Consider the following 17,915-nt stretch of genomic DNA (forward strand, 5'->3'; position numbering starts at 1 on the left):
TACTGGGGCATGACCACCATGCCAAGCAATGGCTGTGATCACACTGGCGGCTTGGCGCAATATGGTCCTGCCTCTTGGCGCAATATGGTCAGCCACACAGCACACCATGCTGTGGGTTACCCACGGAGACATCCCGTGGTAAAGCATCCACATTATTCTGGTGTCTCAGCCACGGAGCGAACTGCAAAAAAATCCAAAAACCATGTGTGTGCGTAGTGTACACGCATGCGCACATAGGCAATTCTTTTTTAAAACCGCCTCCGTAGCGGCAGAATGGATCTGCAGGTTCACAGTGCCAAATCCGTTCTGCACGCGCTCCCCCGTGTTCAGACATCTGGCCATGCACAATGAATGCGCGGGGAAACAAAAACACCACTTCGGAGGTGGTGGCTTTTTAACCTGGCTCCAAGTCACCCTCTGACAGGGTGAGTACGCCCGGGGAACACCTGACAGATGTGGCTGTGTGATCATGCCATTTCATCCATTTGTAAAATGTGCCTATATTGGGCCAAACTGCCAGTCTGAACACAACCAATATCTGGTGATCTAATTTTTTTTTTAACACCCTAAGAGATACCGGCTCAAGATCCACCAGTGCCAAAATGTCCCTGAGACAATGAAGGACAGTTTTTGCCTGACTTAACCAGTGTCACAACAGACATTTGTAAGAGAGCCTATTTAACAAGCAAGATTGATACAAGAGCTGTACAGAACTTTTGAGTGACACCGCATTGCATCCCTTTGGAGCCAAAGCAGTTCACAACTAGATGGGCAATACCCAGGGATCATATTATCTGGCAGAGAGACGCAGCTGCCTTCTGTGTGCAAAGGGGCAAGCATCTGACAGGGAAAACAAGATTACCCAAGTATTCTGGGGCAAGGAATAAGGAACACAAGAATTTGAGAAAGGATTTGGAGACAAGAGAGATAATGAGCCCAAGAGAGGGGTCTGATGGGAAAGCGAGGGAGATTTCCACTACACCAGTCAGTCAGCAAGAGAACTGACACAATTAAAGATGTTGCCAGTCTTCCAAGGGCAAAAATTCAACATTTCTTTAGGAATTTTTTGCTGCTACTAACACTTGCCTGGCTCCGGCAGTATGCTAGGTACAGACTCCAGGAGAACAGCTGGGTTAATCTTGGCATAAGCTTCCGTGGGCTAGAGCCCAATGTGTCAGCCAGACATCTGACAAAGTGTCTACTACAATATATTTGTTAGTCTTAAAGTTACTGCATAACTATTAGCAGTTTGGGCTGCAACTACAGACCAGCAAGGATACTCCTCTAGAATCCTTGAGGGAACGCACACATAACTTTTGTTAAAGAACCTAGGGCGGATCACGTCTTCTTCCAGCTTAAGTGGTTTTTCCTCCAATGGCAGAGCCACTTAATGTGAAGGGAGGCTCCTTACACTAGAAGGTTTCACACTTGAGCCCAAAAGGAGAGGTGGGTTATAAATATTTTAATAAGCAAATATTGTTCAGCGGAGTGGTAGGAAAGCGGTAGGATCCACCCCACTCTGGCCTTCTCATCACCACCATCAAAAAGTGACATGCCCGTGTGAATGAACCATTCCTGGTCAATATTACTGATTGAATTTTTGCATTGTTTCAACAGACAAGGCCTTCCCGTGGATTCCATTTGCACATTTAGCAGAGAGTCCTGGAGGACCAATTCACATACTATCATTTCTCAGGGACTGCAGCATTGTCATGACTTGCGTGCACCAAATGAGTCATTGCAGGTCAGTTGCTAGGGATTGCATTTGAATACCATTCAATGTCACTGGTCTTCAGTGGGTGAGTCAGGACCCCAAACTGGATCATAATCCAATTTAAAATGAGTCAGCAGCTCCATTTTCTTGCTTTTTGTTGTAAGAGACATAAGGTGGCCAGATGCTAAGGAGGAAAGGCCCTGGGCACATGTAATAGCTGCGCAAAAGAGTGGATGACAGCAGGGCATAGTTAATCTCTACCTTGATCACATTTTGTCTTCCTTGGATCTTTTAAGGGTACTGGAGACCTATCCCCCTACTTCACCTGGTTACATCAGAGAGAAAAAACAAGACCCACTTGTGGTTGTTCAAGCTATGTGGCAGGTTGTGATTCACAGGTCTGAAAAGGTTGAAAATGACAGCTGTATGTCAACTTAGGGGGCAACTCACACATCCTCCAATCCCACACATATCCTGTCAAGAGATGCGGCTTGGGAGTTCTGTGCTTGGAACCTAATGCCCAGGAGAGCAGGGCCACATTCAGCTCAGGACCACAGTGCACAGAGAGAGGGGGCTGAAGTCTTCCCCCTCCCAGACACTATTTTCCCTATCGGAAATTGCTCCAGGGAGCAGCATTTTGCCCCATCTTGAGTAACCCATCAGTATACTAAGTTTCTCTGGTGGGGCATAGAGCAACTTCCCCAGGTGGTTTCAGGTTGGAAAACATTAGGGGGCAGTGGCTTAAGCCCCCTTTTCCTGCATGCCACTGTCCAATCTAAACTGAGCCTGAGTGTACCTGGGAATTAAGTTCCAAGCACAGGACTTCCAGAGAACATCTGGACAACAAATCTGGGGCAGTTACAGGGTGGACATGAGGACTTTATGAAGTGTGAATTAGCCCTTTTGAAGACAGTACTTTGCAATGGAAACAGCTGAAACCAAAACCTTTCAAGGACTCCCAAAAAAACACTGCAGTGTGCAGAGAAGAGAAACAGGGTGAGGAATGCAGCTGATTGTCTCTGGTGACCCAAAAGGATTGAATCTCTTCTCTGGGAAAGAGATTGGGGGGAGGGACTCTGAGGTCCCTGTGTGAGTCTCTGTGTCTCCCCCACAAGACGCTTGAAACAATATCAAAGCCCTGCAAGTGGTGATCGCAGAGCTGAAGAAGGGTAAATAATGCAGAACAACCTGTTTCAGTGTTTTAACATGGCACACTTACGAGATTGATTCCAAAAGAAACAAAACAAGTTTAAATCACCCCTGACTCAGGGGAAATTCCTTGGACCACAGCAGAGGAGGACCGCTGCAGCTGCGGTTCTGCTGCCAGAGTTACAAAGAGGGCATATGTCCAGTAGAGTTGATTTGTCTGTCAATAGTTCACAGATGCTAACTTCAGCATTCCAGGAAGGAAGGCTCATCTTCGCAATTCAAAACACCTTGCAATGCCAAGAAATAGTAGACTAAGTGAAGCGCTTTTGCATCCTTTTAGAACACCACCCCCTAAGAAGGAACACCACCACTTCTCTCTCTCTCTCCAAATGTTCAGAATTTTTATTAAACCTAAATGAGAAAACAATTGGTTCTGCAGAGTATATAACAATCCATGGAAATAGAAAATAGGGTCTACCTGTACCAGATCTTGTATAAGGAAAAATGATTACCAGGGGTGGGTGGCAGGCTGCTTCAGATATCTGAATTTCAGAGACACCCCAAAGATTCGGTACAGATGGGGATGTCGTTAAAAATAAAAAGTACTGAGAAAACCCAACTGCTAAAACAAGTCAGGACAAATAGGTTTACTGCACTGACCCATGGGTTGAGCATCTGGGCCAAACTTATGCCTGGTATTGAGTGGCAATGCTTAAGAGAACTTATGCCTACCTCCTATTTCAGTGCTGTGCTATGATCTACAGCCTGGTTGTACAGACTAGAGGCAAAGCCAAACCAAGGTGCAAGGGGCACCATCTTTTAGAGCAACACATTCCCATGCTCTAGACTTGATCTGTGGTGCAGTTATTGAAAAGCAACCAGCTATTGAATTATCTGATGGGAAGATGCACATACATACACGATGTGCACACCACCCAGGAACAATATTGTAGCTCCTGGAAATGGTGTGTCAACAAGTATGTGCCTCTTTCATTCAAAACAAAGGCATAAAGTGCAAAGCATCCCTCCATGGTGGTGGGGAAAGCACTCTGCAGCTCCCCTCCTACAACCAATAAGGCGCAGAACAAGCCTTGTTTCCAGGCCCACATCTGAAACCGTTTTGAAGGCACAGTGCTGGGGAGCCCTAGCACAAAATTAACCACTGTAACTACTGGGGTTATCTGAAGCCAATCTATCTCGCCTCAGTCAAATCACAATGCTGAGAAATAAAAAAGGAGCAACTTGATATTCTGCTAAAACATAAATGCAGAGTAGGCCAAAGTAACACCTGAGAGGCCTGGATAAAATTTTGATTGTTTAATTTTTAAGCAATAGTGGCTGGATCGACAGAAAGTGGAGGACGGTGGGAGGGAGACCACTTGGCAGTCTTGGCCCAGTGAAGAGCGGCCAGACATCAGTCCAGTAACGCCCAAGACAACCATCTTGGACAGCTTAAACCCATCCTACTGCAAGTCTTGAGGCTTTCTCGGGTGGATATAGGTGTTCAGCCCTGAGGATTCAATGCATGCAGGGTGCAGGCATGGGGGGAGGGGGGGCACCAGCACTGAAGATGTCAGTTATACAATTAATGGTCATCCAAAAGCAGCTTTGAAAACACAACCAGATGTGAATGGCAACAGAGATAGTTGTTGGGGGGCGAATTTCTTTTACGTCAAAGGCCCATCTCCTCAGCCATCCAGGAAACAGTTTGTTAAGTAGGAAGCCATGCTTAAGTTATTGGGGTGTCTGAGGCAGAAGCCAAGTCAAAAGGCTGAATCAGGCAACTGTCTGAAGGATCCCACAGATCTAACCATATCAGATCACTCTCTTCATTGGGGTCACCAGATTCAAACTATGACTGGGTCATTGTCACCTGAAGACCTGTGCTTCTATCAATGATCCCGGAATCTTTCCGCATCTTTTGCTAATAAGTGCAGCCTTCTGCTAGCTTTCAGATCAGATGGTGGCTGATATTTTTTTAAATGCTTGACTATGAAGAGTGGGGAAGTATACCCATTTTGCCCACTAGGCAAGCATCTCACAGTGGTTTGGGCTTAGCACGCTGCATGGCTACATGTTTCAGGCAGCGTAAAACCAGCCATATTGTGCTTTTTAAAACATTTATGAAATCAAGCTTCCAGCTCCGGTGCTTGGACAGGGGAAAAAAATTAAGACATGCCAACATAAGTCTCTTAAAGGTCAAAATCCGTAGAGGACTGGAGTGGGGGGGGGGCAGAACTTCCAGGGGTTGGAGTCTGAGGGTTGTGTGTGCATACAGATACATTCTGTATCCTGCACAGCAACTATTGGCAGAGATGCTGAACCTCCAACCTCCGAGTACTTCATACTCTCTCCCTTCTTCCTTGCCAGCTGCTGTCCCAGTTTATCCTTTTTTTAAAAAAGCAAAATCCCAAAACAGCAAACTGTAAAAGTGGAAACTGTACACTCCAAGCACCAAACTTACTGCAGAATTTTGTCTTCTCTGAGTTAAACACAAACCAAGACGGGGCTCCTTCAAAGCTCAGCGCATCACTCTCCCCAAATTGGCTCAAGGAGGAGGGCGACAGCCCATGAAAGATGCCAGAGTGCTCCCAGTTCAGACTCCAGCACAGTTCAGTGAGGATCCTGGTTAAGCTCTCATCTTGTTGCACGAGCACCAAGAATATACTACGGGTTTTCAGAGAGAACTGCAGACACTATCCACTAAGGTTAAAAATCTGTACAAGGGAGCTTCAGCAAAAGGCCGCCCCTCTCTGCCTGCAGGGGGAAGCATCATTCACACAGCACTCCCAAGGAGGGCCAGCTGGGGAAAAGAACAATGCTGTGATGCCCTTTTGCCTTGCGAGGAGAATACAAGTTACAGTCAATACAAACACTTAAAAAAGCTAAAAGATATATCACAGCTGTGTGTTATACAAAGATTATTAAAAACTACCAGGTACTAAGCTAAAGAGCATCATGCCGGACTCCTCAGACAGCGAAAAGCCAAAATCCGCTGCATGTCAAGAAGGTCCCGATCCAGGTGGCAACCAGGCACAGGTTGCAGCTGCAGTCCTCAAATGGGTTCCACTGAGTTTGAGCTGGCTCAGACCGAAAGGGCTGGCTCACTTCCTACAGCTCCTCGAAGAAGGCCACGCGGGACTTTGTGCTTTGTAAGGTGAGCTGAGGGAGGGGGAAGAAAAAGAAAGACACAAGCGTCAAGTCAACAGGGTGCTGGGGTCTCCTCACTTGCTGTTCAGTTTATCCTAGGAGAAGGTGGCCCTGTCAGCAGCAAACAGGCCCCTGTGCTTGCCAGAGTCTGTAAAGAATGGGAAGCGTTTGGGGCCTCTCTTCATCATGCCTCCCTTTCACGTAGCTCAGGGCATTACTATTGATAACAGTGTTCACATACATTCACGCAGTAATCCTTACGAAACCACGGAAGCCCATACCGGAGAGAGACATAGAGGGTGAAACAGAGTAGCTTGCCCAAGGCCACCGTGGTAGGAGTGAAATCTGAACTGCAGTCTTTCTAGTTCACAGATCAATTGCTTAGCCAGAGTGCTACAGTACCTCTTGCTGTATAAAATACAGAAGAGAAGTTATTGACCTGTCCTCCTCTTCTCTGAGAGTAGAAAGTCTGTTGCACAGAGGACAGGGACAGGGCTAGTACCTTGGCTGATCCCCAGACTACAGACCATCAGTGCACACCCATTCCTCCAAGGGCTCCCCAGACAAGGAGATATGTATGTATGACCGGACACCAACAAAGAATGCAGCAATTCAGAAGTAGTCTTCTCTGCTCTAATCTGAAAGCCTGATAAACACTGAGTGACTTTGCCTCTCATTTCCTCATCAAGCTAGAAAATCAGAGTCATTCGCCTCTAATGTGGTTCTGGGTCATAAGGCAGCCACCAAGTGTTAAATGACCTTTGTAGAACCTCCAGTGCCATCAAGTGGGCTTGGATCTCTCAGAGTGTATTTGCCACCCCTGGCTTCTTCTGTGTCTGACTTATCTGGCTGTCTAAGAGAAAATGAGTCAAGGAAGGAAGGAAGGAAGGAAGGAAGGAAGGAAGGAAGGAATTTTCAGGGGAGCCGCTGTGGCTCAGTGGTAGAACATCTGCTTGGCATGCAGAAGGTCCCAGGTTCAGTTCCCAGCATCTCCAGTAAAATATGTATGATAATGGAGAGGGGATGACAAGAGAACACATTTCCACAGGGATTTTAACAGGAATACCAGAAAATCTGACTTGTAAAGCCGCTCTCCAACCGGCACACAAAGTGGGCTGACTGTCTCAGCCTCCGATGCACACGGACAGCCACCTATTCTGCCCCTCTCCTCTTTTAGTCATGCAGGAGCAGTGGCCTCCACACATGGACCCTGCAAGGGAGACTCCTCAGCCCTGCTCTGCTCATTAAGACAGCCCAAATAAGCTGGTTTGTTTTTTTCTGGCCCTGATCTACCAGCAATTCCTCCAAAGTGAAGAAGGAAGATGCCACTGCCACCTTGCATGGGAGGGTGTCATTTGTCTGGACCCAGTGACATCTCCAGATAGATTCCCCACCCACCCCAGCAGAGAACATCACAATTAACCTTTCCTGCAATTAACTCTTCCTATACTAGCTCCCCAAGAAGACTGGAGGCAACCAAGATCCCTTGTGCTCACCTCCAACCTTCCTGGCTGCCCAACAGAAATGGAAAAATATGAGACTGTTCTCCTCTCCACTCCCCCGCCAAGTTCGCAGATCTTTTAGCTCTGTGATCCCTGCCATGGCAGTCATAGATATATTTCCTGGTGCCCACTTGCTTCTTGGGGACCAAAATCCAAATGGTCTTGAATGGAGCAGAAACAAAAGTCAGCTTTGGGCTGTTTCCTTTTATTGGACCCCATGGACCACATCACGCCAGGCCCTCCTGTCTTCCGTCGTGCTCCAGAGTTTGCTTAATTTCATGTCTGTTGCCTCGATAACTCTGTCCAACCATCTCATCCTTTGTCGTCCCCACAGCTGGCTTGGACACAGTTACAGACCTAAGTTCCAGATTGGTAAATCTCTCATGGAGAGCAAACTCTCCTTATTCTCTGGAAACCAAAACCAAACAGCCTCTCTTCCTCTAAGCAAAGAGCAGGTTCCAGTCCTCCTCTGGCTCCCCAATGCAGGAAGTGCTGCTGCTTTGGAAGAGGCAAGGAGGCATCACACTTGTTTCCGCAAGAAGTGCCCCTTCAGTTGCAGCTGCCTCCATGGTGGGTCAACAAGGAGCACCACCTGAAACTGCCACTCTCCGCCATTAACACCCCTCCTTCCCTGCAGCGCTTAAACTCTTGCCCAAGAGCCACAGCATTTAATAGTTCTCCCCCAGATGTTTTAAAAATGCAGCAGAACACGGCTGCCATTTTGTGGCTGTGCCTTTTCCCCAAACCCCAGAAATACCATCAGGCTTAATAAGGTTGGGGGCTCCTGTTTCACAATGATAAGAACTAGTGTAAATGGATGAACTGTTGCGTATGTCCCCACCTCCCCAAAAGATACCTACCCTGCTGCATGCCAAGAAGCTCAGAAGTGGGAGCCTTACACGGTGAAAAAGCCCTGCTTATTTGCCACTACTCAGCAAACAAGAAAGGAGAAGGTTGCCAATAATAGAATCGACTAAACATACAAAAGCAACCTTGAAGAATATATACAAAATCTGTTTTTTACAAAAATATGTATAGTGATATAAGATAAGCTATCATGTGAAGTGCAAATAAAGTACAAAGTGCGTAGTTACAATGAAAGACATACAATTACAAGCGGGACATAAACCCTGCTGCATACAATCTTAAATGCAATGCATACAATAAAGACGTCTTCATGCTCTGAGGGACTTATCTTCTGCTGTTTAAGAGAATAGTTTTTTCTGTTCTTACAGCATAAAGAAGATGGTTCGCTCAGTCCCTTTAAGACTGTATGCAGCAGGGTTTATGTCCCCCTTGTAATTGTATGTCTTTCAATGTAACTATGCACTTTGTACTTTATTTGCACTTTTGTTGTTGTTGTTGTTCAGTCGCACAGTTGAGTCCGACTCTTCGCGACCCCATGGACCACATTACGTCAGGCCTTCCTGTTTTCCGCCGTCCTCCGGAGTTTGCTCAATTTCATGTTCGTTGCATCAGTAACACTGTCTAACCACCTCATCCTTTGCTGTCCCCTTCTTCAATCTTTCCCAGCATCAGGGTCTTCTCCAGTGAATGCTCCCTTCTCATTTGGTGGGCAAAGTATTTGAGCTTGAGCTTCAGTATCTGGCCTTCCAGGGAATAGTCTGGGTTGATTTCCTTTAGGATTCACTGATTTGATCTCCGTGCAGTCCAAGGGACTCTCAAGAGTCTTCTCCAGCACCATAATTCAAAAGCATCTATTCTTTGGCGCTTGGCCTTCCTTGTGATCCAACTCTCGTAGCCATACTGGGAATACCATTGCTTTAACCATACAGACTTTTGTTAGCAGGGTGATGTCTCTACTTTTAATTATACTGTCTAGGTTTGCCATAGCTTTCCTCCCAAGGAGCAGGTGTCTTTTAATTTCATGCCTGCAGTCACCGTCTGCAGTGAACTTGGATCCCAGGAACATGAAGTCTGTCACTGCTTCCATGACTTTGCACTTTACATGATAACTTATCTTATAATGCTATAAATATTTCTGTAAATACCAGATTTTGTTTATATTCTTTAAGGTTGCTTTTGTATATTTGGTTGATTCTATTTGCCAATACTGGCTGGCTCTTGCTAAGGAGTCCCCAGGCTAAGAACCACCAATGAAACAGTCCTCAGTCAAATTTAGGGAGCTGAATATCCTTATGGAATGTTCTCAGATGGTGGACGGAGAGACACTATGAGGAAATTACACATTTCCCAGAAGTCCCATTGACTTGTTTCTCTCTCATACATACACGCACCTTCCCAGTATCATGAAGCTGCACAAGAAAAGGACTAGTCCAGTCAAGACGTGCATGGGAAGGACATAGCAACAAGATGGCGCCTACTTGTGTTTTCCTAAAAGATGTACCTTACTCTTCAAATATCATGTCTTTGTGTCAAAGACCCCACTCTTACTAGTTTAACAGAACTGAATCAACAGCCAAATACAGTATCTTAAGGAGCTGGAAGGATTTCAGCACTCTGATTAACTGCAGAACCCTCTCTGGTGAGTGGACCGAGTAATGTAACTTGGTGCACTTCTGCTGAAAGCATCTTTTTAAAAAGGGTCTGTCTTCCACTGACCATACCCCTTTAGGGGCAGGGAAGAGTGAACAGTACAAGACTGCCCAACTGTGAGGATTCTGCTTCAGGTTGTCTGGGGTAGACTTTGCTAGATCTGGATTTCTGAAGGTGTCATGCTTGCTTTTCCACCAATAACTAATTAATTATGTTTTTATTCTGTCCCATCCCCAAGGGCAAGTGGCTATGCTTACTACCCAATAAAATAAGATACCAACTGAAATGCAGCTTAATAAAATGACGTCATGCCTGGTTAACTCCAGCTAATGACAGCTCCCCAAGCACACATGGAAGGCATCCAAACCCAACTGTGAGGGAGCCCAAAGGAGGGAATTCCATAACTGTGAGCCAACTGCCTCCTATCCAAACCCCACTGCATGGCCCCAGTACATGGACAGAGTCCACAAGATGTCTGCCAGTAATCCCAAAGCTGAAAGACTAGAAATCAGGAGCTGCCAGGGCTGGCTTGCTCTTGTATGGTGAAATCAGGTTTACCCACCATGGGCTCCAAAATACATCAAACCTTATTTTAAGATATAACTATACACAAAGGGAGGCTATACACAAAAAAGGGTTGCTATACACAAAAAAGTGCATTACAGTCTGCCATTTTTCTTGGCCATGTTTCTAGAACTTGCAGCTACGTGGGAAATCTTAGAGAACTGAATGCAAGGAGGTCCTGATACCAAATTCTGCACACTCTAAGGCTGCTTAAAATCCCGATGAAGTGAAGTCAATGGGATGGCATCCAAAAAACCTCTGGAACTGTATTTGTAGCGGCAGTCCAGACCAGAGACTGACAACACAGGGCTGGGAACTGCGTCTGAACCATCAGCTCTTCCCCAACCCCACACTTTAGCCCTTCCATGGGATAACCCAAACAAAGGCCAATAGTTCTGCAGAAAGAGGGAAGTGGTAACAGGAGCTGTTGGACAGAATAGCACATCTACCCAGGTTCACATAGAGGGTCCTTGAAATACACAGGTGCCAGGTTGCGAAGGGGTTTAAAGGCAAGAACAGGCATGCTGAGGTGAATCTAGGAAAAATATATAACAAATAAGTGTAGGCCCCATGATACTCGCTGGGGGGGGGGGGTTCCCCCACACACCCCCGCACACTTTCTTGCTGGGCCTGCACCCAGCATGACTCCCACGCCTCTGCTGCCTGTGGGCCCAGGGCATCTCCCGGACCGCTCCACCTGCATTGGCATGCCCAGCATGTCTCCCGAGCTGCCTGGCCGCCACTGAGCTCCACACAGAATCCCAGGCTGTGTAGCCACTGCTGCAACCAGACCCAGTGCAGAGTCCTGGGCTGCAGAGCCACTGCCAGACACAGTGCAGCCCTGGCACTACTACCACCAAAGGTGTGTTTTCTGTGCAAGCAGAGAATCTACCCCCCCCCCACATGTGTTTTTTTCCTTAATTTGGAGATTCTTCTGCAAACCTGGGGAATGCCCCAAGTTTGCTGAAAAATCTGTTCAGCCTCTCTGTGGCCCCAATCCATGGATTTAGCTATCTGCAGATGGGACCACACATGGCTGATAACACATAGATGCAAAGATTTCAAAACATCAAACTGTCACTTTCGAGACCAACTAAAGTTTCCAAGTCGTCTCTGTGGGCCATCCCTCCTACAGAGCACTGTAGATCTAATCTCAGAGGTATACTGCCTCTGAACATGGAAGTTCCATTTCACTATCCTGGTCTGCCTCTGACAGACCTACCTCTCCAAGATGTTTAAAAAGTCATCTAAGCCAGTGGCCTCCACCACATATTATGGTTACGAATTCCACAAGTAAGTGTCATATGACACAAGAGCTACTTTAAAACATTAAACCTGCATACTGCAGCTTCTATGGGAGAATGCTGGCAGATTTGCAAGCGCTAAAGAATCCTCTTAAGAGCCCCCCCCCCCCTTCCGCTTTACAGAACCACAGTACCAAAACACTTAGGGAAAAGCCATGGCAATTAAACTGGTTTGGTCTTCCTAGTGTAAGCACACTCTAAACATTGTCAGGGCAGAGGGGGCATCCCACCTGCAAGTGAAATAGCAAGTAATTTATTAGTAGCACAGCAGGCGCTGGAAAAATGCAGCCCCCTATAAGAAAGGAGACTGAATGTGCTTGCAACACTGTGGGAAGGGGAAAGTAAAAGGAATCGCGATGGGCCTTCTGAGATAATTATCCTATTTGATTACAGCCTGTGTAATAGGCATCCTGGGACAAATTATGCCTTCTGGATTAGCAAATGAGGATTAGCAAATGAAAGGAGCATCGTTAATTGGGAACGTTTCAGTGCAGACAAACTAAGTGATGAGCAACTCCGGTCAAGAGTCAGGCATTTTGTGGAGACAGATCGCCTTCCCAGAAATATCCAGCCCCGTAATTCAACCTCTGCTGGCCCTCCCTGTCTCTCTGCCTTGCGAGTCTTTTGCTCACAGTTGCCAGTTCTGCTAGGAAAGCCTGAATAGGAGAGGAAATTACTGCAGAGGCTTAATGCCCTCTGCTGGAATCTATCCAGTGGCTGTCCATTCTTGTGCTTCTGTGTGCTACACACTTCCCTGGGTGCCTACAATCTCAGCCACTTATGGAGACAACCAAATGCTGAGAAGGGAACAGAGCAGTTACTACCCTAGGATTCTGGGCAGTCCTGAGCCGACTGCAAAGGCTCTCTGAGTTACGGTCCAATCGAGAAACAGGCAGCTTCTGGGGATGACAGGGGTGGGGCAGGTTTATCAAAGTCCCGCAGGAACTCAAGTCTGTCTTTTAGACATGAGACCTCACCCAGGAAATGATTTACACTATCAAACTGATGGCTTGCTGCTAGAACTATCCTTACCATCAAAGCTGTCCATAAAGGTAAAGGTAAAGGTTCCCTTGCTCGAAAGCCAGTCGAATCCGACTCTAAGGTTGCGGTGCTCATCTCCGTTTCAAAGCCGAAGAGCCAGCGCTGTCCGAAGACGTTTCCATGGTCATGTGGCCAGCATGACTAAACACCAAGGCGCACGGAACGCTTTTACCTTCCCACCAAAGTGGTACCTATTTATCTACTTGCAATTTCTTGCTTTCGAACTGCTAGGTTGGCAGGAGCTGGAACTAGAGACGGGAGCTCACTCCGTCTTGCGGCACCCGGGTCTCAAACTGCTGAACTACCGACCTTCCACAGCCTGCAGTTCAGCGTCTTAACCACTTCAGCCACCGCAGCTGTCCATACTCAACATTAAAAAAACAGAACAATTCTGGGATTCCACTGAGATTTCACTGAGTTACCTATCCACCATCAAGCATACCTTTGCTGCCTTGAGGTCTTAGATGCTTCTTCTCTTTTATAAAATGAAAGCTTTGATTCACAGGAAATGGACTTGTAGAACCTCTACCATATTTGTTATTTGATCGTGGCACATGCACAGCCTGATTAGTGCTGCAGGTTACCTCAGCAACATCAAATGAGCACTGGTGATGTTTCTGTTAAAGGCTCCAGAAGCAACTTAGAGTATAAATAGGAACCAGCAGGCAAGAGGTAGGATGGGAAGTTCCAGAGTTCGGGAAATGGACCATCCTTTTCCAACACAGATTCTCCAAATCCCCTTATTTAAGGCAGGGGACCATGGAATATGCCATTCTTTGTTCTCAAGGGGCCAAGCAGAAAGAGAATCAAGTTAGCCCACAAAAAAGTGGTTGCACCAACAAGACAGGGCTTGTCTACCGTATTTATCCCGTCTTTTTGCAAAAAAAACCAAGAAACAAACAAACCCAGGGCACCTTACATAGCTCTTCACTCTTCCACTTTATCCTCAGAACAATCATCCTGTGACACAGGTTGTACTTGCAGGCTCCAAGTATCAGGTAAAGCAGTTGTTCTGTCCAAATTCAGGGTTTCAGAAGTTGGAATTTTTGGATCCAAGGTCAGAGTACCAGAAGTCAAGCAAGGAAGAGTGGTTCAGTCCAAGGTCATGTTCCAAGAATTAGGCAGAGTCAGTGGCTTAGCATCTAATGTATACATGGTGTCTATACGTAACAGCCTTTCTTGGCTGGTTTTATAGCCACCCAACCACAGAGTCAGGCTTGCAGATAGCTACTCAGAAGCAATCCTGCAACTACTCATCTTTGTTATCAGCAAGCAGCTGGCATTGGGCCAGGATACATGCACTTTGCCATCTTGTCTGTAGCCCTGTTCTCAGCCGTCGTCTGCAGTGCTCTAAGGGTGTAGGTGATACTGGTGGGCTGGAAACAGCCAAATGAGGTTCACCTGCTGAACCAGGGCTAGAGGGTGTCGGTGGCTCTGCACCAGCTGTTGGCTGTGAATCTTGACACTGTGAATCCTGACAAGCTTGCAGCTCTGTTTCCTGCTGGTCAGTTTCTGTAGACTCAAGGTTGGTTACACTGAGCTCCTCTTCTCCTGAGGAGTCCTCCCAAGGAATCCTTGTGATTGCTGAGCCCTGGCTGACTCATGACAACACGGGTTTAGGGAAGAGAAGGTGACTGGCCCAAGGTGACTTCATAACTGACTCAGGATTGAAGCTGGGTCTCCCCAGTTCTTGTCTAACACAGAGCCAACAAGAAAGGGCACAAATGGCAAGAAGGTCTGTCACAAAGCCAGCCAATGTACACAGTATTCATCCTTCCCAAATCCAAAAATCAACAGAAAGGGCTCTGCAGCTGTCACGTAATTCTCCAAGAGCACTCTACAGTCTTCTGGGAGAGCAAGAATACTGACAAACTGGAGAAGGGTAAAAGGAGCTGCCTTCAATTTGATGAAATGAAACTTCAGGCAACAGGCATTGCAGATATGTGAACGGTCCTCTGAACTAAATGGGAGCTGTGCAAGGGCTGAGGAGAAAAGCGATTAAAGGGGCCAAAAAGTTCATGTACTTTAAGCCCCATCCCCTAGCAGGATTACCCCCCGAAAAGAGTAACCTGCATTGTGCAAACCAAAACTAGAAACACCCTGGTGAACATGTGTCAAATAACCCCAGCTGGCTGCTCAAGTGAGCTCAATTCAGTGGAAATCTTTGGACAAGGACCAAGATGGAATCAAATCCACAATCGACCACGAAGGTCACTGGATGCCTAAACCTAAACAATCTTCTTGCTAGCCTGAACTTCTTAGAAAGGGGTAGGATACCAATGCAATGAAAAATGACTTTACAATTGAAAAAAGAAACCCAAGGTCAACAGCCGACTTGACTCGGGAAATAATTTCAAAGATGCTCATCGTCTCTTGAATGGGGATACTTTCCTCTGTCTCCCTGAAATCTATCATATTAACTAATCCAACTGTATTGTTACAACATAAAAAAACCAAGGCAAACCACAAATGAAAATAAATGACCCAAATCTGAACCCAATTAAAAATGCTGTGTTCATACCTACCCTCCGGAAATATGCTTGGCAAAGGTATGATGGTGTCTCAAGCAGATCCTGACCAACAGCAAGTATGGCTCTTGGATCTAAAACTCTTGGATCCAAAGAGGAAGGTGTAAAGGAGGAGAGAACATCTTTCCCGACCACAGCAGATACTAAGAGCAATTTCATCACCTTGTACCAAGAATAGCAACATATTTATTTATTTATTAAGACATTATTTACCCTTCCTGTTCTTGTGGTTCAAGCAGCCTTACAGTAGTAGTCTGAAAGCATTTCCAATTAAAAACAAAATAAAACCCAAACCTAACCCCATCAAAGCCCTGGCAAACAAGCAAGGCTTGCAGTGCCCCCTGAAGATCACCAAGGAGGGGGCTACCCTCACCTCCTCGGGAAGTTCATTGCACTGAGCAAGAGCCACGATGTTTCACCTAAACTGCTTCTTGCTATCTTGAACTTTGATGCCAGATGGGCCACCCTAAGTTGTGGGATAGCCAACAGATGGTTACCTGAAGACTGCAGTTAGCATACAGGGACATAAGGAAAGAGACAGTCCCTCAGATATGTGGGTCCCCCAGGTCATGAAGGGCTTTAAAGGTTATAACGAGAACCTTGAATTGAACTCAGAAACTGACTGGCAGTCAACGTGGCTGTTTCAGAATGCATAGCATATCTTCCCTGCAGCTAGCCCCTGACAATAGTTGGGCTGCTACATTCTGGACCACTTGTGGTTTCTAGGTTGTCTTCAAGGACATCCCCACATAGAGTGCGTTGCAGTAATCCAGCTGTGAGGTTACAGAAGCATGGATCACCATGGTCCAATCAGCTGATTCTACGTAATGACAGAGTTGGCAAACCAGATGCAGCTGATAGAGGCACTCCTGGCATCATGCCAACCAGCTTTATCATTCGACTTTCGAGCTTTTCAAGGCAGGGTCCATGAACCACCCCCAGGATTCAATCCTTCTAGAATGCACCTTTCCAGACCAGCATTACCTCTGTGTTTTCTGGATTCAGCTTGAGCTTCAGGGATGTCTATTTCCAGGGTGTTTAGAAGGGTAGAATTTTGTCCAAGGATATCTGGCCAGCAGCCCATTTTACTACAACCAATTTTTATTTGTGAGTCAAGATGTGCAATGGCTCCCGACAGCCCAAGGCACAATCTCCCAAACTGGGGAGTTTCCACCCAACACAGGGGCTGACCCATATCTTTCATCCAGCTACTTCCTCACATCCAATTAAACTCAGCAGTGTGCAAACAATCTCCACCACCACCAATGGAGGAATTAAGTTTGCTCTTGACTGAGCAGGCTGCCACTTTCCATCTCTGATCCTGCAGGGAGCACTTGCTCTGGAAACATCAGGCTCGGAACAGATGAAATGCTCTGGCCTTGGATGGGGGAGGAGCCCCCAGCAGCTGTGTGTGCGCTGTTTTGGCTTCCCCCGGATCTTCTGACATCAGCGCAAAATGCTCAGGTGAATACGTTTTGGTCCTGCCTAGCATTTCACCCATCAGCCTGCCTATTGCTTTTGACAATCGCTGGACTGGAGGGATGGATCAGAGCAGCTCTGAAGTCGCCACATACTGACTGCATCCAGGCCACGTACGCCGTGACAAAAGCTGACACGTCCGGTCTAGTGGAATGAAGATCACAACCCAAAAGAGTCTCATTGGGCCTCCACGGAGAAGATGCTAGGTGGGCAAAGAGACCACAACAGGGGAGCAAGGAGGGCAACACCAGCAGGATACAGCAAAAGGGAATCTCTCAGAACAGTCAATGTGCTGTTCCTTTTTGTAAAAAAAAAAATTCTCCAACAAGAAATCTCGCCTGTAATCCTGGAAGCTACCAATTTCATTCTTCCCTGCATCAGGCTAATCAGTGGTCGCCGATTACACACCTCTGTGGCCAGCACGGCCTACCCGGCTGTCTGCAGGGAAGGAGTGGTGCGGCAAATGCCACTGGTTTCCATGCTTTCATCTGGCATCCCTTATCCAAATAACCTGGCAGTTAAAGATAAGGGGATGCTTCTCCCAATCACCCCATGCCTGCCTCTCTCCTCCAGCCATCCTCTTCCCTAATAAAACACTGGATCAACCACAAGCTGTTCCTCTTGTACAACTGGTTGGGGGGGGGAGAGGCTGGGTGGGAGGGGAAAGTATGTGAGTTTCTTTTCCCTTCCACAGGAATGCAAGAGAAATGTGTGCGCAGCAAGATCATGCAAGCCAATCAGAGTGATTAGGAGCAAATTACATTTTTGTCACAGAGAGAAAATTGATTACACAAGGCAGTATTGTGTGAAGATCTCCTTCGCGCAGGAAGGGAGGGAGAAGAAAAAGAACTCTACAGCCCGCTTCCAGGACAAATCAAAAGGAAAAAAAGAAGGGGGGGGGGAGGAGGGCTAACAAGCTGCCAGCTCTAGTGAGAATGGGATTGCGGGCCATGGAAGGAGAAGAGGG

At 46.7% G+C, this 17,915-nt stretch overlaps 1 protein-coding gene across 5 annotated transcripts in view; it reads right to left on the minus strand.

The window, feature by feature from the left end:
- Window positions 1-5,212: 5,212 nt before the first annotated feature.
- The window catches only part of NF2 (neurofibromin 2 (merlin)), a 99,448-nt gene continuing 86,745 nt past the window's right edge, over window positions 5,213-17,915 (minus strand). For 2 of the 5 annotated variants that reach the window (XM_015425307.1, XM_015425306.1), the window contains exon 16: window positions 5,213-6,025. In XM_015425307.1, the coding sequence (XP_015280793.1) occupies window positions 5,975-6,025 (51 nt within the window). In that variant the 3' untranslated portion in view covers window positions 5,213-5,974. The remainder of the gene's footprint in view (window positions 6,026-17,915) is intronic. The other 3 variants (XM_015425311.1, XM_015425309.1, XM_015425310.1) reach the window with 2 other exon arrangements.

The sequence above is a fragment of the Gekko japonicus genome, unplaced genomic scaffold, assembly GCF_001447785.1.
Source record: "Gekko japonicus isolate JY-2015 unplaced genomic scaffold, Gekko_japonicus_V1.1 scaffold135, whole genome shotgun sequence".
NCBI classification, from domain to species: Eukaryota; Metazoa; Chordata; class Lepidosauria; order Squamata; family Gekkonidae; genus Gekko; species Gekko japonicus.